The sequence below is a fragment of the Sorex fumeus genome, unplaced genomic scaffold (genome assembly GCF_029834395.1).
Source record: "Sorex fumeus unplaced genomic scaffold, SorFum_2.1 ptg000029l, whole genome shotgun sequence".
Lineage (NCBI taxonomy): Eukaryota > Metazoa > Chordata > Mammalia > Eulipotyphla > Soricidae > Sorex > Sorex fumeus.
Window position 1 is genome coordinate 19,092,629 of NW_026606086.1, and position 19,555 is coordinate 19,112,183.

The window sequence follows — 19,555 nt, forward strand, 5'->3', positions numbered from 1 at the left end:
CATAAGTGTTCATGAACTACACCGCAACCACCTGGAGAACAATGCAGGAGGAGCAGCTCCCGGTGGAAGCTGGCGCCCCACTTGGCAGTAAGCATGTGGCTGTAAGGGATGTGGCCCTAAGGGACATGGCCAGGAGCACTGCAGCACAGTCTGGTCCCAGAGCACTGTTAGGAACGAGCCTGGAGCAGAGCCAGCAGTATGTGCAGTACTGGGTACAGCCCCCAAATGAAACAGGAAACAGGTGGATGAGATGAAAATGATACTTTACTTGCTCCAGCACCCGCTCCAGGGGACGCCCTGCCCTGTTGCCAAGGTCCTGCATGTATGGGAACAAGGGCACGGCTGCAGTGACCTTCCTCCCACCGCACGGCAGGTCTATGCATGCTGTTGCCTTTCGGGTGGTGAGATCAGGGAAGGAACTATGGACTGTGGGTGGGCATCCTGCAGGCCAGGGGGGTGATGGTGCCGTCCTCTGCTATGGCCTGCTGTGGACTCACACCTTGCCCACCCAGACCTGTCTCTCTGCACCCCAGGACAGCTTGGGAGGGGTGCCAGGTCTCTCTACCCACGATCCTGAGATACGTGTCCAGGAAGTAGTGAGTCACTTTGCAGGCAGCCTGAAAGGATGTGCTGGAGTTCTGCTAAGCTGCTACAACAGATATGGCCTCAGAGAGGAAGGGGCACATACGAGTCTGTCTGGGCCACAGTCCTTGGCTCTGTGCTGGTGGTGAAGGCGCTGGACACTGCCCTAAGCAGGAGAGGAAGGCCCTGGGACACCAGCAGGCCACTGCCGGAGGTAACGCCATCAGCCCCGGGGTGGGGCACAAGCGACAGAAAAACACTCAGGCAGACAAGGAGGAAACCACCCCAAACTGCTAGCTAGAAAAGGTGTTTTTCTCCCATTTTATTTGATAATACATTTTCACAGAAACATGATAGTATTTACAAATATACAGGCGAAGAGACTGCTAGTCAAAAACCTTAAACTGAAAATGTCATCAAAAGTGACTTTACAAAACCGCCGAGTCTGAGGGTGTGAGGGTCCCCTGCGCCGCGTCTCAGGAGGCACTGGTCTGCATGTTTTTGGAAGCTGCGAGCATTGCTCTGACTTTGGCCATGAGGTCCTGTGCCAAGAGAGGGAATGTTCCGTGAGGGGGACAAAACACAGCCAGAGGCAGGTTTACCTCTGGAGAGGGCCCCACCCCTCACCCCGCAGTGGAAGCAGGGAGGCCCTAAGGGAGGGACAGGAGTTAAGCGTGGCCAGGGTGAGGCCCGATCAGCTTGCCTCACCTGAGTGATTTTGCTCTGCACAGAGGACACGATCGCCGAGGAGATCTGCCCGTCCTTCTCCTGAGAGACCCCCCTGCAAAGAGCGTGTAGGTCAGTCTGGGCAGACACCGAACCCTCTTGTCAAAGTATCCCAATTCCAGCAAGTTCCCGGGAACACACAGCAGCATGCTGACAGGAAGTGCAAATGGCCCCACCTCAACACTAGGGGGCGGCCCCGAAGAAACCTGCTTCCAGAACATCTGGGTACAGCTGTGCCACCCGGCAGCCACCAATAAAGAACCACCAGTTGGCCTGGCCCATGGCTATGATGCCCACAGGGTGTGACCAGGGGACACTCCACTTGGATGGACGTTTTGAGCCGGAGAAGCTCTGGTTTAGCCGGGCCATTTGTAGCTTATGGGGGTTTTGGGTCCCCCAGAGCCGGCCCTTATTCCTTAGGGGATCGCCAGGTCCAGAGCAGATATTTCACAGGACAGTATGTGCCCAGGGGGGTTACCTGGAACGTTCCTGACTGGAACCCCGACTCTCCACGGGAGAGATGCTAGCCGAGTGCCGGCGTGGCGCCGGCTTGCTTGGGGATGGGGACCGCGATCTGGCCTTGGACTTGGTCCTTGACCGGGAGCGCCTCTTCTTCTTCTTCTCGTGGGGGCTTCTGGAAGGAGAGCATGTTTAGACAGACACCGAGGCAAGGGCTCAGGACCTTGGGGAGGCGCCTGAACCAAGGCACAAGGGTGGTGGGGCTGGTTCAATGCGTGCAGGGCAGAGCAGGAGAGCCAAGGCCTGCCCTGTCCGCACTGTGCGGGCCCCATCAAGCTCCCACTTCCCGAGACACTGCGTGGCCACGCAATGATTCCCTGGTCACCTAGCTCGCTGCCCACAGCAAGCCTCCTGGAAATGCCCGCTCACCAGCAGGACACGGTGCCCATCAGCAGAGCCGGGGCCTTCACAACAGCCCTTCTGACCGGGAGTGCGGTCTGGGGGCTGGAGACACAAGTGCTGCCCGACTGAGCTGCCATCTGCTAAACAGATCACAGGCTGCTACTCTGAGCCAATGTGATGGTGTCACGGGTGGGGTGGAGCATCTCCTCAACCCGGCAGTTTCCCCCAGTGAGCTCTGGTCAGGGCTGCTTCACGTCATCACGCCCATTTCCCTTCTGCTGGCTTCAATTCCTGATGCCTGAGTTGTGGCTGTTTCCTGGAAGCCTGTCCTTGCCCGCTGCTCTGTCCACGTGTCCTCTTGTCCAAACCACTGAGCCCTCCCTTGGCACAGATGGCCTACCACACCACTCCCAGTTCCAGTGGGATTCCTGCTGCTTCCCACCCCAGGGTGCCTGGAAGGGTGGGCGGGGAGTTTCCATCAATGACTCTAGCCTGGGGGATCCCACGCCAAAAGGCTTTCTGATGTTCTTTTCTAGAAAAGCCTTACGAGTTGAATGGAACTGCAGCTGACCAACAGATGAATCTGGAGAGCAAAACAGAAACCTGAAGAGTCCTGAACCTTTTAGTCCATCGTTAATCAGCTTTCTGTTCTTTGTGTCCGCAACCATTGGTACTCAGGACTCACTCCTGGCACAGCCTGAGGAGTGAGGGCAAAGCAAGCGCCTTACCTGCTGTGCCAGCTCTCCCGTCTCGAGGCTCCTCCCGAGCTTCTAATGTTAAGTTCTCATCTTTCCTGCTCATAAAGACCTTGTGCCTATCTTGTCCCACAGGCGGTTCAGTTGATGCGGTGATACGGTCACTTAAACTTCACCTTCCTTTGTTATTTGGATTTTGGGGCCACAGCTGACCAAGCTTAACCCTTACTTGTGGTAGCTTTGCAGCTGTATTTCCCGTCAAAAAATACAGATGGTATGGGGGCTGGAGTGGCAGTACAGCAGCTGGGGCCTTCCCCTTGCACGTGGCCAACCCAGCCTCGATCCCTGGCAACCAGCATGGTCCCCAGAGGCCCCCTAGGAATCTGATGATGTGACACTGTGATTTTTAGCCCATAATCTCCAGTGCTCAGGAATGACCCTGACATTGCTTGTCACTTGTCTTACAGGCAGCCTACCTGGTTTGATCCCTGGCACTGCAAACAGTCCCAAGAGCAACACCAGAAATGACTCTGCACAGAGGCAGGAATAGTCCAAGTACCACTGGGTATGTCCCTAAGTCTCCAACCTCCCACATGAAAAACAGCCAGATTCTAACAGAAATAAGCTTACAGATTTCTTAAGATGCTGCCCAAATATGTTGGAAGTTTTATTTTTGTGTCTCACCTAGCTCTGAACTCAAGAATTATGCCTGACGGTAAGGGGGACCATATATGGTGCCAGAGATTGAATCCTGGTGGGCCGTATGCAAAGTGAGTGCCCCTTTAGCTGTATGGTCTCTCTGGGGCATACGGAAAGGAGGTTTTACTCCCCCCTTCTGCCTCTCTATTGTGGAACGCCTGATCTGGGAGTTCAGTCCCTTGCCTTGTTCTGGCGGGGAACATATCCTGGTGATTAGTGAGATCTCAGAGACGCCGTGGATCCTACCGGGAGTGTCCTACAGTGCCAAAATGCCCTTTCCTCCTTCCGGCCCTTTAGTTTTCATACAACTTTTTAACTGAAAATTTAAATTTAGGCTCCGTGATTTGTACATCCTTCCTTTTCTTTAATGTAAGGGTAATGGATTGTGTCTGCACCTACTGAAAATTTCCCATTTATTCTCTAAGTACACTGAATTAAATGACTGAAGATTTTTCTTTTCCAGTTTTTGAGCTACATCTGGCGGTACTCACAGCTTACACGAACTCTGTACTCAGGGATTACTCCTGGCAGGGTTCATGGGGATCACATGGGATGCTGCGAATTTAACCAGTGCCATTCACATGCAAGGCAACCACCTTATCCACTATATTCTCTGGCCCAAGGACTGCGTAAGTGGCTAGAGAACCTTGCATTCTTGGGATCTAGCCACACCCAGTCATAACTATTCTTGCTTTGTTTTCCTTCTAGCCACATATGCCAGTGCTCAGGATTGACTCCTGGTTCAGTGCTCACTAAACCATGCAGTGCCATGGTCAAACTGCACCTCCTACATGCAAATCATGTGCTCCAGACTATCGAGCTATTAGGACCATTTTGTTGGGAGGGGGGTGGGGGGGTTGGCTGGGTCACATCCAGTGGTGCTCAGGGTTACTGTGGGCCTCTAGACTCAGAAACCACTCCTGGTGGCCTGGGGATCAAACCTGGGTTGGCCACGTGCAAGGCAGGCATCCTACCCTCTGCATTATCTCTTCAGTCCCTCTCCTTTCAAGAAGTTGGTAAATAATACTGTCACTGTAGCACTGTCCTCCAGTTGTTCATCGATTGGCTCGACTGGGCACCAATAACGTCTCTATTGTGAGACGTCTTGTTACTGTTTTTGGCATATCGAATACTCCATGGGGAGCTTGCCAGGTTCTGCCGTATAGGCGGGATACTCTTGGTAGCTTGACGGGCTCTCCGAGAAGGATGGAGGAACTGAACCAGGATTGGCCGTGTGCAAGGCAAACACTCTACCCGCTGTGCTATCGCTCCAGCCCAAGTGACACTACATTAAGGATTTCCTTTGTGGTTTGTTTTTGGGATCACACCTGGTTGTGCTCAGAAGCTATTCCAGATTTAGGACTAGGGTACCATGAAGTACATTCAAAGCCTATTCCTGGCCTTGCAATGTGGTCTACGGATGCACAGGGTCCAGTCCACACCCTCACACGGCATAGACATGCCTCCCCTCGCCCCCATATTGTGTTCGAGATCACAGGTGTGCAGTGTGTTTGTCACGAATGGTTCCGAGGAGCTGGAAAGAGGCTGCTCTACCTCCTTCCCAGAAGGCCTATTCCACCAGCTCCCCTTTCCTTCCCGTGCGTGTCAGAACCTGGGAAGGTTCTGAATTATTTATCTTCAGACAGGAGTCACTGAGTTTCTTATTCTTTTGCTGTTTGGTAGTTTGTTACTTTCATCTATTCTGGCAAATCCACAGGGATAAGCCTCATCAGTCTGTCCCCTTCACTGGAGGAGGAAGCTGTTCACTCTGAAGGACACAAGTCCAGCCAGTACCTCCATCCCTTTCATGAGTCGTTCGTTACCAGTCTTCTCTCTCCTCTCCGTCTTGGTCTTTTATTTTTCTGGCCACATCTGGTGATGCTCAGGGGTTACTCCTGGCTCTGTGCTCAGAGTCCCAGATCTGACCTCTGCGACAGCCTTTCCGGGGCACTCTCTGGCATGTGTACTCCTCCTGTTCAGACCAGTCTGTGCTTCCTCCACTTGAAGCAGCTCTTGTCTGGTGTGTGAACTGAGCCTTCGGTCTCTGTGGCCACCCACGACCAGGCCCTGCTGGCACCATCCCCTCTCCTCCCTTCATCAGTCCTGTCTTCGAATCAGCCTGTTTGCATATGCGTCCACCTTTATGCTAGGCGCCATTTATGCTCACGTTCCAATGAAGTCTGATCCATCTCCGCCCGTTTACTAAGTTTCCAGTGTACTTATATTTAATGCAATTACTTGCATGGATGGTGCTCAATGTCCCAACTGCCCTGTTCCCTGTGAGGCAGAGGTGTGTGGGGCTCTATTTGGGAGCTACCACTGGGGGCTCCAGGGAACTGTGGTGTGTCCTTCACTCCCATCTGTACAGGACTAGCCATAAAAGAAACAAAAAATACTGGGTCTGGAGAGCCAGGAACAGCTCCCCTGAACACCACCACTCGAGTAGTGTCAGGAATATTCCCTAAGCACCATCAGATATGACCCAACTCCTCCATCCCCTTGTTAGAAATAAATTTAGAAAGAACGAAATAGAGCATCCCAAACTCAGAATCCACATTGGCATGGTCTAAGGGCTGAGGCTCATCTCAGACAGGGAAACATCTTCAGTACTCAAGAGTAGATGCAGGCGCCAGATGCAGTGCCCTGCCCCCACATCTGCTCCTGCACAGCTGAGTGCCCAACGCAGCACCTGCCAGCAGGACCTTCTCCCGCTGTCCTTTCTGGCTGAGAGCCAGGGCTGCCCGGCTCCAGCAGTCAGCCAGCCTTTGTGATGGGAGCTCATAGCACGATTTTAAGCACAAGCTTAGAGATTCAATCCTACAAATCAAAGAGCCCCAGCCGAAGTGTGCCCATGAAGGGCTGGGAATATGGGCAGCAGAGCACGTCCTGCCAGAGTATGAGGCCCTGGGTTCCATCCCAGGACTACACTGAGGAAAGAAAAAATTCTGGGGCTGGAGAGAGGATAGGGGCGAAGGCACTTGCATCACATGCAGTCAGCCCTGGCATGGTCCCCAGCACCCAGCACTGTCTCGAGCACAGAACCGGAGCAAACCCTGAGCAATGCTGGGAGTGGCCCTGTGACTTCCCCTCTGGCAAGACATGTAAGTTTCTGGGTCTAGTCAGAGCAGCAGCCCCCATGAACAACATACAGAGACCCTGCCCACTGGCAGCCAGTCTGGACTCTGGGATTAGTGTTCACCAGGGTCATAGCTGGGCACGGAGGCTTGGCAGATGGCCAATGCCAGTCTCTTTCTCAAGGCTGCTCCACCACCTCCCAAGACTCCACAGGCAAAACAAGAGCCCTGAGACTTGCTGCTACAGGGAGTAATTTGGACTGTGCCCGTTACCTACATCCAAGGTGACGAAGAGCACGCCTGTAGCCTGAGGAGTAGCACCTGCAAACAAGCTCTGACTGCCCGAGCCCCTCTACTTGGTGACTAAGGTGGTGCAAAGCAGCACTGCAAAGCAAGTCAAGGCCTTGCTGGGCTACCAGCAACACTTGTCTGGGCTTCTATCAGGAAGGGTGAGCCCTGGCCAGCCGTGGGAGCAGCTCTCCAGAACTGCTGGGGAGGGGTGGCAGCTGCCGGATCCGAGCTCCAGGCTGCCTGGTCTCTCCAAGACCACCAATCTTGATGTGGGTGTTTATTTTCTGGGCCACGCCAGTGGTGCTCAGGGCTCATGCCAGCAGCGTTGAGGACAGAAGCAGGGTTAAGGTATGCAAGGCAAGTGCCTTAACCCTGTCCTATCTCTCTGGCCGCCAATTTTGGCCCTTTAGTAGAAGCTATCCTCTGGGGGATTCAAGAACCTGATTCACATACACCTGACATACCACAAGTGCAGCTATGGGTGTGGGTCCAGAGGGGCAGTGTGTGGCGCAGGTCAGCTCTCGGGTGGCAGAGTGCTGCCTCTGGCCTGCAGCCGTGCCTCTCACCTGGACCGGGTGCGCTTTCTGCTGACCCCAGGGCTGTTACTCATCCGGTAGGCAGTGGGGACGCTCCTTTCTTCCCTCCTCCTCTCGGGGGAGTGAGCTCTTCTCCGTGGTGACCGGGAGCGGGACCTGGGCAGAGGGGGACGAGGCGGCTCACCGGACTGCTGACCAGCAGGGGACCCGCACGGTGGCAGAGAATGGGTCTGAGTGTGGGCCCAGGCCATGGCTGCCCGTCCGACCCAGGGCGCCTCCCCCCGACCAGGACACCCAGCCCAGTCCGCACCCACAGCAGCTTCTGGGGCCAGAGCCCCGCGACGCTGTCCCTCGGCCAGCAGCGGCCACGCCTCTCTGATCCAGGGCTGACGGTGCGTTTGGCAAACTCAGGTCTGAGGGTTCTCTTCTTTCCCCTTTGCCTTGGCCTCGTCTACTGTACCCAAAGAAATTTCAGCTCAGCAAAACTTGTGTGAGAATCAGGTAAGAAGAGCCGGCGAGACTTGAGGGCGTCTCCGCCTGCTCGGAACCTGGTGCTGGAAGGAAGCGTGCGATGGCGTGAGGACAGCGAAGGGCCGTGCCCACGAGTCCCGGACGGCAAGCAGAGCTCAGGCTTAGATTGCTCGGGTGCAAAACCAAAAATATTTCCTCCTCCCTTCTCACATGCCTGGGAAACACCCCAAGATCCTCGGGGCAATAAGCCCCTAGCCAGAACGCAGCCCTCCCCCACCCCCCAAGCAACCAGGGGTGGTGCTCAGTGTGGGACTCCCAACTGCACCCCCCAGAGCAGATCTGGGATTTACAGCATGAAGCCACTATTTCAGGAAAACCCACAGATAGCAGAAATATTGGGGGATGAGAGGGGGCGCACAGTTCCTTTAACTGTTTCTACGGCAACCCACTCAGGAGCTCAGTTATCAGGGTGTCCTGGCTGGGTAGCATAGGCTTCTGAGTATGGCCTGGTATGACCCTCAGTCTTGGCATGGCAGGACCCAAGTGGTGCCAGGACGCATTGCCCAGGTACTGCTGGGAGTGGCCTCGGACAACCCTCACCTCCACCCCCCTGTAACAGCTCTTTTAACTGTGCCAGAGGGCTCATGACCGAGCTGGAACCCAGGCCCGCACACGCCAGGAGCAGCCCAAAAGAAACTACCTGGACAATGTGAATAAACAGGAAACAGCCACATCACCGTTGTTCCAAGATCAGCTTCTAGTCTCACCCCTACCCGTGTTGGCCCCGGAACAGGTATGGCCTGGCTGAGCCTGGGGTGAAGCAATCAGTGCTGAGTTTTCTCCATCAACTTTAAAAGACGTGATGTGCCCCAGACTCTTCCTGAGACTTGTCACCAGTGGTGGGAGTGAGACTCCCCAGATGTCAGACCCCATGGGGTTCCCTGGCTCCAAAAGGGATGTGGAAGTTCCCATGTCACCTGCAGACTCGAACGAGCCAGTGTCGGTCTGCTCTGTCGAGCTGGCCACACTCACGGATGCTCAACATGAATCCGACAAGCAGCTAAACATGGGAAGAGAAATCAGCTCTGACTCCCTGCGAGCCCCTGACTTTGGAGTTCAGGATCACGTGGCAGTGCCTGCTGGTTCCAGACTGCGTGCAGCAGAGTGCAGAGGATATTCCCAGCAGATGGCAGCTCTCTGCGGAAACACGCCCACTTCAGAACTGGGGCTGTCAGCTACGTGAGTGAACGCTTCTAGCTTGATTCTATCAAGAAGCTCCCTGCTCTTCCCACTGAGTAGGCTCTTAATATCCTCGCAAAGATACAGGGTGAGAAATAAGTGCCCCTCGCCCTTTTGGCCATACCCAGTGAAGCTCGGGGCTTACTCCTGGTTCAGTGCCTAGGTATCACTCCTGGTGGTGCTTGTGGATCCTATAGGGTACCAGGGATTGAACCTAGGTTAGCCGCGTGCAAGGAAAGCACTTTACCCACCGTACTATTTCTCCGTTCAAATCGATGAATAATGGGAGGACCATGACCATAACCATGACTATTTCTCCATACTATTTGAGTCCCATTTTCTAAGCAAACCAGCTGTATGATGGGGCCAGAGGTCTTCTGAATTGAGGATGACACAGCATCAAAACACGATTCAGCCCGGGGGCTGGAGTCATAGGACAGCAGGTAGGTTGTTTGCCTTGCACACCACCGACCAGGTTTCAATCCCAGCATCCCATATGGTCCTGGGAGTACTGCCAGGAGGAATTTCTGAGTGCAGAGCCAGGAGTAACCCCTGAATACCACTGGGTGTGGCCCCAAAACCAAAATGGGGGAAAAAAAGAACAACCCCAAAAGCATTCCAGTCCAACAGTCCAGCTCCGGTACTCCCCCCACTCCAACCCCAATAATCCCCACAGCTGCTTCCAACATGACACACACCCAGCCCCATATCCTCAGCCATGGCCCTATGCACAACCCCCTCCCCACTTTCTCAGGGAGCCAAGCAAGGGTTCAGTTCTGACTAGAGGACCTGAGGATGTGAGGCTCCCCGGGTGAGCCCTCCCCGCACAGGCACCTCACTCGGCCCTCCTCCTTGAGGGATCAGAATGGGGGGCCAGTGAGCTCCTGCGCCAGTCTGCTTTGGGGTTTGTCACGAGAGAAAAGGAGACCTCAATTCACCAGCTATACTCCATCTAAGTGTTAAGCTTGCCTTGTACACAGCCATCCCCAATTTGATCTCAGACACCAGTACGGTTCCTGAGTCCTGCCAGGAGTGAGTCCCAAACAAACAAGAATAACTGTTAAGGGCCGGGAGATGCTCGAAGGGTTGAAGCGCATGCTGTATGCGGGACCCCAGGCTGATCCCCTAAGCACCATGGGGTGGGCGTATTCCACCCCCAAGACCATTGAAAACCAAGTCAACCAGTACTCAATTGTCACCCCTCCTCACCCAACATATAGAGGGTTGAAACACAAAGGTGTCTAGAACCTTCCTCCATTCAGACACCTCTTAAACATAGTGACCCAGAAACAAACATCAAAAGAAATCTTGTAAGACAGTTTCCTGCTTCTGTCATGTAAGATAACTTACATTGTTCAAAGAGAATTCTAATCCCAACTGGCCTGTCCCACTGAGACCTTAAGGAGACATAAACGTAGCCACGAGGAGCCACGTTTCCAGTTCTCAGTGGGGTAGACCCTAGTGTCAACACTAGCGTGTGGAACCATTCTGCTTTCTGAGAAGCAACAAGCCTGTTTCCCCAAAGATTTTTTACAGCACTCAATCATGAACAATTTCATAACTTGGTATCTCACGGTGATTCAGTAAATTAAAATTTTCCCCCCACCATGGGAGATGTAGCGTCACTTGTCATTCAGATGCAAGGACAGAATAGACTTCAGCCACAGTAACTAGTTCAATCAGCATAAATGCTGCCCCCATTCTCACTTGAGAACAAACCATGTTCATAACAGCTGCCTGCCCTACCCCAATGGAAGGAATAAGAAAAACCCTTGAGGCCAGAGGGGTCACTCTAAGGAGCTCTCCCAGCTGAAGGCAGTCAATGAGAAAGTCATGACAATATCACTGACAACTTCAATTACTTTGGTTGAATTTTATTTTTTACACTCCAACAACTCACGGAACTGTGGACATTAACCTGTCTCTTTTTAGTTGGTTTCTGGACCACACCCAGCGGTGCTTGGGGCTCTCTCCTGGAAGGTCTCCAGGGAGCCATATGGGGTGCTGGCCATGTGCAAGGTAAGCACCTGCTTCGCTGCACTATCTCTCCTAACCTCCGCCCCGCTAACCTGTGTCTGTTTCTGTTTTTTTTGGGCCACACCTGGCGGTGCTCAGGGCTTACTCCTGGCTCAGCACTCAGGAATCACTCCTGGGGACTGTACGGGGTACCAGGAATCAAAGCTGGGTTGGCTGCATGCAAGGCAAATGCCCTTGGACTCAACATCGTGCTCTCTCTCTGGCCCCCTCACTTCTGTTATAACTCTGTTCAGACACTAGGTTTGTCCCAGGGCTAACGAGCACTGGCAGCACCTGGATGGGAAAGCAGGTGTAGCTCACAGATCAGGATCCCATGCTGGAAGGAATACCCAACGCCTGACATGCTGTGACTGTCTACAAGGTCCAGGACCCTTAGTTCACTCCAGACACAGAACGTTAATCTTCTCCAGGTTCTAGTCTAGACTCTTTCTTATTCTGGACCTCCAGACTATGAACCCATCCCGGGCCCCAAGACTATTACCTTCCAACACACACAATCATTACCCTACCCTGGGTCACAGCTGGCCACAGCCCAGTTGTCAATCCTCAGTCTGGCTTTGAGGGTTAGCTTTAACGGGTGAAACTGGAGGACAACTGCTCTGAAGGTAATGTTCCAGAATACTATTTTCTAATGTTTCACCTAAATATAAAACCAAACATCAACAATCTGAGTGAGCTCAAAATCAGCTGTTCTAACTAAAATGAACTAAAATTACCTCATAAACAGCACTTCGGCAAGTGAGATTCGAAAGGCTCCGAGAGCCAGGAAAGCGCTCTGTCTTTTGCCAGTCAGCTGCAGGCCCGGGTGGGGTCTCCTGTGCCAGCAGCACTGTCCACCAGCTCCTGAGCAGGCGGGTGAGCAGCTTTTCCAACCAGACCCGAAACAGGAAGTCTGGGAGGATCCACTCCTGTGCATGCGCCAGCAGCAACATCAGCCCAGAGGGGTCTCATCAGAAACACGCTCCCACCTCTACGGATTCAGCGGGACAGAAGAGGGGCGGACACGTGGTCTGGCACCAAGCACTGAGCACCCTTAAGCTGGAGGGGCTCCTGCCCAAGGTGAGAGCAGATGCCACCAAGACATGTGCTGAGGGGGTTAGGCTGAGCACAGCGCCAATCCCGAGGCATTCAGACCTGAGAGGGCGCGGCCTTCTCGTGGGTACAGCACAGCCACAATGAGGCTGGATGTGGCTCAGTGGCAGAGAGCAGGTGGAAGGCCCTAGGTCTGTTCCCTGGCACCACAAAACAAATCCTAAGACACACTGGAGGGGACTTCCAAAAATGTTTCAGTCAAGTTGTTCAGTCTGACTAGAAAAACTAACACGTAAGCCAGTGTATTTAAGGGTGACAACCCAAGAACTATCCAAATTGCAGAGATGGACGAGTGTCTTTTGCCGGAAGCACACCAGTCTTGTAGGTGTGGCGACCCAGCAGGCCTGTCTGGGCAGAGGAAGGGCACCTTTCAAAGGATTCTTCCAAACCCACACCTTTAACCTAGAGCAAAGAGTGGCACCAGACTCTCAAGGAGACGGCCACACAACTACTCCCACCAGCACTGGGGACACCAGGCAGGGCACTGGCACCAGGGCCGGAAGCTGCTGTTTCTCTGACAATCTACTGTGCTAAGCTGTGAATTCTCTGGCTAGACCTTTGAGGCTGCACTCTGATCCCTTCTGCTGCCTGCAAGACTCAGTGGACCCCTCAGCCAGACTTTTCATGGGGGCCGGGAGGGCATCTGTGGGGAAGCAGCCCTTCGTCCCCCAGAGCACGAGCCCAATCCTGTCCATTTTCACACAGCAAGTGTGTGTGGTTAGCTTCCCTTCCAAGATCTGTGAGAACTTAAAAAAGAATCTATCTTTAAAAAACTTGGGAGCTGGGGGCTGGAATGATAGTGCAGAGCGGGTAGGGCGCTTGCCTTGCACGCGGCCGACCCAGGTTCAATTCCTGGCATTCCACATGGTCCCTTGAGCCCCACCAGGAGTGATCCCTGAGCACAGAGCCAGGAGTAAGTCCTCAGCACCACTGGGTGTGGCCCTGCAAGTGCACAAACATACACATACACGCACGCACACATGAGTACACACACACACTCATACCCCCTCCCCCACACCGGCCCCCACCTGGAGCGCCGCGCCGTCCGGTAGGCACTGGGGAGGCAGTGCCTGGCCTTGGAGTGGGACCTGCACCTGGACTTGGCCGAGGAGTGGTACTTGGGGGAGCGTGACCGTGTCCGAGAGCGCTTTTTGTGCTTCTTCTTCTTCTTCTCTTTCTCCTCTTCCCTGGGCGGGTCTCTGCTTCTGCTTGAGGGTCCTTCTGGGGACTTCATGTCCACTGGCGGCAGAGATCGCCCCCCAGTAAGCAGAGGACAGGGTATTGTAGAGGCTTCCTGGGGACAGAGAAAAAGAGACCCTCAGCACACAGGCCGACAGGTACACCTGTCTTGGAGCGAGACAACATGTGCAGCAGCCAGGCTACCCTCGAGGACAGCGCCCTAGGTCTGTGGGGCAGGACCTGGATGAGAGAACACAAGTCACCAAGAGCATTTCACAGTAACCAGAGCCCATGGGAAACATCAGCTGCAGTGGGAACAGGCCAGGACGTCCTGCAAGCACATGGCAGATGGCAGTATGAACAGACACGTTCCCCCTCAAACAGGCCTCGCCACTCAGAACTCCTGGTGACAGAGCTGGATTCCAGACTATGAAGAGCATTTCTCATCTGCTCATCTGCCCACGTCTTCCTCCATGGCACAGAGTTCCACTTATGTGTTCTCCACAAGCCCGTAGCCCCCCAGGAGTCATCCCAGTTGCAGGCTCTGCCCGGAGCAGCCCAGGCTTTGGCTCCTGGGGCCATAGGCGGCAAAGCCTAGAGCACGGGTGCTGTATTATGGTCGCTGGTAAGAAACAGAACCTGAAATCACAGTGCCTTAAATTTCTCACAGGTTCAACAAACATGCACTGATTCTTAGTCTCACTTTCTTTTCCAACTCTTGTAGGAACAGTAAACCCGTAAGAACCATTAGCTTCAAGGAACTACTAGAACATGGAGAATGTCCTGGAGTCCCTCTTACTAAGGCAGCACTGCCTGCAAGCCGGAAAGGCGCCGGTGTCAGACTGAGCTGTTTTGTTTGTGCGTGCCCGGTGTGGTTGGGGGTCAGAGGGCTCGCCAGTCCTCCTCTCTCTGGGCGGGAAGCACGTCCACCCAAATGCCAGCTGCTAAAGACAGCCCCACAAGCAGCCCACTCTCCTCATAGAGGCCGGAGTCCAACAGGCACCTAACCAAGGGCACCCTCAGGACAGGAGAGCACCAGAAACGTGGGTGGAACCACTCCAGACCACTTCATCACACGCTGGGGGACAGCAGACATGGAACGCACTCCGACGGTGTACACATGCTGCCCCTGTAGCCTCCACAGTCTTGTGGGGGCTCCCCTAGCCCACAGTGCGGACTGGTGGGAAGGTGGGTGGACAGAAGAGACGAGTGCCCTTTGCCCGAGACCTTCCCCAAGTCTCGACGCTGTGCAGCATGCAGGGCCACTGTGACGTGCCAACAGGTGACTTTTGCCGACACATGAGCAGTGAAGTGAGGCTAGTACGGTGTTCACTCGCAGCAGGAGGTCATGAGCCCAGCCTAGAGGACAGAGAGCCAGAGGCGGTCCCTGAACAGAGGGAAGCAGAGGGCAGCATGGGGCCGTGGGAGGGCAGCTGCACAGAGCCGTTTGGGAAGAGGACGGGGCAGCTGCACAGTTAGAAGATGTGAAGAGCCCAGGGAGGAGGCTCTACACTCCAGAACTCTCCTGGCACACGAGAGTGGCAGGCCCTGGCTTCCCACTTTAGCAGCACACAGAATGAAAAACTCAAAGGTGATAATGGTGAGTTGTGAGGGTGTCTACTTGGTTTTGCTTACACCTTTCAAACTTTTCTTTGCTTGGGGGGTGGGGGTGGGGCATGTCACCCCTTCCCGAGTAGGTTGACCCCTCTCCTGACTCTGGTATGGGGGCCAGTCCAGTTAGCCTGTACTGCTACCAACTCAGAGGACTGTTCTGGGTCACCAACTTCCAGTACTGCTAAACAAGAATCTCATTTGTGAAAACTGCCAATTCAAGCACTTACTCTGCTACTCGCATTCTGTTTGTGTTGAAGAGTTTAGTAGCTACAACATACTAGCATGTAAGTTGACGAGCATGACCACACTACTTACATTAGACATTCAAAGCACACGCGTAAGGAAGGTGGGGGTGCCACCTTGAGGCCCACAGCCTGCCACCTGCAGGTCCTGACGACACTGATTTCCATGAAGACACCCCAACAGGAAGCACAGACAGCCCCGGCAGGTGGTGGCGAGGGATGTGCGGGTGCAGCCGGCTGCTCCTCCTCGCACACGCTGGCCCCCTCCAAGAACGGCCTCTGAACTTCCTCTGGAAGCCTCTTCTCCCCAGAAACGCAACCCGGAACACTGCAAGTTCTTAATGGTTGGTGCTATGTCAGACACCATCCTCTGCTGCCAAGTAACCCCAAAGGGCACCCCGGCTCCCACGCTGCAGACACGTCCTCCTCTAGTCAGGGTTTCTCTCTGCTGCGCCTGTCATATGTGAGCAGCAAGGCACTGGCTGCACCATGTGGATTGGACCAAGCCAAGTAGAGACACTAAGCCACCTGCCGTTCAAACAATGGCCTAAGGATCAAGGGGGCAAGCAGCCACAGACACGCAAGGACACCAGTGCCGAGTTCTGAGACCATGACATGTGCTCTCTCCCTCCAGTGACAGCAGTCCCCACCCCAGGGGAACCCTCTGCTCACCTCCACACTGCAGGGACTCTCCTCGGTCCTGCTGGCCTCAGTTTCCGGCACAGGGTTCCGGAGGGTCTGCAGGAACAGAGCCGCCTTCCTCTTCCGCTCGGCTTGGAGCTGCTTCTCCTTGGACTCCTTGGATGCCTGGGCTAGCTTCTCCCTGGCGGCAGCTGCCAGCCGGTCCTCCAGCTTCTGCTTTGCTGAAGGACAGAGAGGGACAGTGAAGGTGAAGCCTTGGGCCCACAGCCCCCTCTCTGGCTACTTGTGCCTCTGGGCTAGTGACGCAGGCATTCAGTGAGATGAACCTGCAAGCTGAGCGAGCTGCCCCGGGCGCTCCCACCGACTCAGCTGCTGGGATTCAACAGTGGGAGCTGTAACAACGCAAGCCTCAAGCGGCCATTACAGGCCCGAGTCCAGAACCTGCTGGCTGTGACGGCTACAGTAAGAGGTGTTCTCCAAAGGGTCCCCAAAGCTGTCTGGCTACTGTCCCGTGCAGATGAATACAAGCTAGTCTGAGAGCACCTGGTGTGCTTGCCAGAGAGGTGCACAAGGACACAGAACCCTTCTGTAAGGATGGGAGGGCTCAGGAGGCTGTATGTGGTGCCAAGGATTGAATTGAGGTCAGCTGCATGTGAGGCCACAGTCCATGCCATTTCTCTGGCCCAGCAGTGCCCCAGTGGTACTCAGGGCTTCCCCCTGGCTCTGTGCTCAGGGGACCACTCAGGGTGCCGGGATCGACCCGGGGTCAGCCGCATGTAAGCAAAAGCCCTGCACTGCACCCTTTCCGAAAGGCTGCCCCATGTGCTGTGCCTTCAGCAAGAGCAACCGCAAAGCCACTGGGCAGGGTGGAAAGTAGCTGTGGCCATGGACACAGGCCCGAACGGGTCCAGGATCTGCATGGGAAGCCCGCCTCAGGCGGATGCACGCGCTCAGGCTGCCCCCAGGCCTCTCCGGCAAATCCTCTCTGCTCCTTGAGAGCCCAGCTGGACACCCAGTGTGGCCACTCAGTCTGCTCCTTGTGCTTTCAGTACATGGTTCATGAGCCGCACCCTGTGGACAGACCTTGCTTGGCTTCCAGCTCCTCCTGAGTGAGCTGAGGCCTCTTCTCCTCCACAGCCACACAGGGCGGGGCGACGGGCGGGTGTGGGGTGGCGGTGCTGCCCACACTCTCCTGCCCTTCCCTGCTCTCCGCGTCCTCATCACTGTCATCATCCAGCTTCACCCGGTTCTTCTCCAGAGGAAGTAAGTCATTTTCCTTGACCTTGATGGCAAAGCTGATCGGAGCAAACGAGGCTACAGAGAAAGGGGGAGACACTTTTAGGAGGCGGAAGGCCCGAGGAGCAGCCTGAAGGCCCTGCTCCCCGGAGGGGCACTGAGGAGGAGGGGCTCAGCTGGAGCCCACCCGACCACATCTCCTCTCTGACTGTGCCAAGCACGCCAAGTGCAAGGCTGGCCATCCGCCTCTTCTAACAGTCACTTCCTGCTTGGCTTCCTTTTCTGGGCTCGGTGCAGATCTGCATCTGCAGACACTGGCAGATGACAGGCTCTCCCATGAAGAGGTGTCTTGAGAGACCCCAGGAGTCTATTGTAGCCTCTTCTCTTTTTTGGTTTTTAGGCCACATCCGGAGATGCTCAGGGGTTACTCCTGACTCTGCATTCAGGAATTTCTGAGGGCCCGGGTGGTACTCAGGGGAGAAGATGCCAGGGATCAAAGCTGGGTCAGCTGCATGCAAAGCAGGCATCCTACTAGCAATACTCTCTCTCTGGCTCCGTGATGTAGCCTGTCCTGCAAAGCACAAGAGAGAGCTGACTCCTTCCAGCGTGTACACTGCATGCCTGCTGGGGAACCTCTAGCCTGTGTGAAAATGTGAACTTAGTCCATGAATGCTTATGTGGTTCTACTTCTCCCGAGAATGCCTGGGCTTCTAATCTCAGGCAGCACAAAGGTTCAAGAGCAAACAGAACTTGTGTTCTCACCAGGACATGAAGGCCACAGGCTGAGAATGGAGGCTGACTGGTCCGAATAGTTCACCCCATTTGTTACCATATTTGTGGCTGAGGGAGCTATTCAAGCTAACCAACAAGGAGATTCTGGTTGTTTTTAGACCACACCGATTGATGCTCAGGGGCTACTCCTGACTCTACACTGAGGAATTATTCTGGATGAACTCAAGAGGGCCACAGGGAATGCCAGGGATCAAACTGGGCAAGCTGTGTGCTTATGTGGTTCTACTTTTCCTGAGAATGTGGCGGAACCAAGGTTCATGGGCATCGTGCTCTTTGTGCCCTCTGCTCCAGCCCAAGAGGGAGATTTCCAGAGCACAGCACACCACGTTTCTGGGCAGCCAAGGGTTGAGAAGGCCTGGCTCTGCTTGGCGGCGACCCGATGGCAGCCGCACTGACCAGCTGACCTAAAAAGCTTCAGGTTTCACATTTCACAGTTCTCAATGCAAGCTGGATGTGTGGTAGACACCAGGACGGCAATACATACCCCTGTGAGGTACCTGGAAAACATTCACTTTCCAAGGACACAGTGCTACCCACAGAGCAGCCGTGCTTTCTCCCAGCCCCAAACACCCAGAGCCCAGTTCTCTGGTGCACAGGCAGAGCTCTGGAAGGCAGGCAACATCACATGCCATTTCTACGTGCCCGGACCGTCTGTTTTCCCCCTTGTTTTTGGCCACACCTGGCAATATTCACGGCTGACTCCTGGCAGTGCTTGGGGGACCATATGGGATACCGAAGATCAAACCAGCATTAGGTGTGTGCAAGCCAAGTGTCCTACCCGCCGTACTATTTCTCTGGCTCCAATGTACCTGAATTTTCTCCAAGACCAAAAAGCTGAACTAAACCAACTTTCTACACCCAGTGAACTAACCTTAAAAAAAGGAGAGAATGAGTTAAAATTGGACACCGGTGAAGGAATTGGTGCTGAAACCCAATCACAAATAACTTCCTAACTCATGGTGACTAAAAAAAAAAAAAAAACAACCACACACAAACTTTTTTTTTTTAAAAAAAGAGAGAATCTTTACTTAAAATGTTGATCAAAATCATTTAAATTATCTTGGAGCAAAAGTATTATCAGCCCTCCCATTTTTTTGTTTTTGTCACACACTAGGTGACGGTCAGGACATACTCCTGGCTCTGCACTTGAGGGACTATACAGGGGACAGGGATTGAACCTGGGTCAGGTGCATCAGGGCAAATATCCTACCTGCTGTATACCCCAAAAGTTTAAGAGTAATTATCCAAGGCCACCTCTTGCTTCAAAAAAAAAAAGCAGGGGTTTGGTGATGAACAAGTGGGGTTAAGGTGCTTGCTGTGAGGGTCTCGAGACAGACCCTGCTTCATTCAACCTGCTGCACATCAGAGTTCACCCAAGCCCCCTCAGGCGTAATCCCTGAACACAGAACCAGGAGTAAGCCATGAGCAAGGCTGGGTGTGGCCCCCAAACAAAAAACCAAGTCAACCTCCAAAAAAGAACCAGCAATTACCAGAGTCCACGGAGACACTGCAGGTGTCTTGTTTTATGCACACTAACACAACCATTG

At 54.2% G+C, this 19,555-nt stretch overlaps 1 protein-coding gene across 5 annotated transcripts in view; it reads right to left on the minus strand.

Moving 5' to 3' along the window:
* Window positions 1-876: 876 nt before the first annotated feature.
* SFSWAP (splicing factor SWAP) overlaps window positions 877-19,555 on the minus strand; it is a 43,775-nt gene continuing 25,096 nt past the window's right edge. For 2 of the 5 annotated variants that reach the window (XM_056115440.1, XM_056115445.1), the window contains 8 exons: window positions 17,064-17,294; window positions 16,011-16,201; window positions 13,332-13,597; window positions 7,775-7,918; window positions 7,495-7,620; window positions 1,787-1,942; window positions 1,291-1,363; window positions 877-1,124 (listed from right to left, as the gene is read on the minus strand). In XM_056115440.1, the coding sequence (XP_055971415.1) occupies window positions 1,059-1,124; window positions 1,291-1,363; window positions 1,787-1,942; window positions 7,495-7,620; window positions 7,775-7,918; window positions 13,332-13,597; window positions 16,011-16,201; window positions 17,064-17,294 (1,253 nt within the window). In that variant the 3' untranslated portion in view covers window positions 877-1,058. The remainder of the gene's footprint in view (window positions 1,125-1,290; window positions 1,364-1,786; window positions 1,943-7,494; window positions 7,621-7,774; window positions 7,919-13,331; window positions 13,598-16,010; window positions 16,202-17,063; window positions 17,295-19,555) is intronic. The other 3 variants (XM_056115442.1, XM_056115441.1, XM_056115443.1) reach the window with 3 other exon arrangements.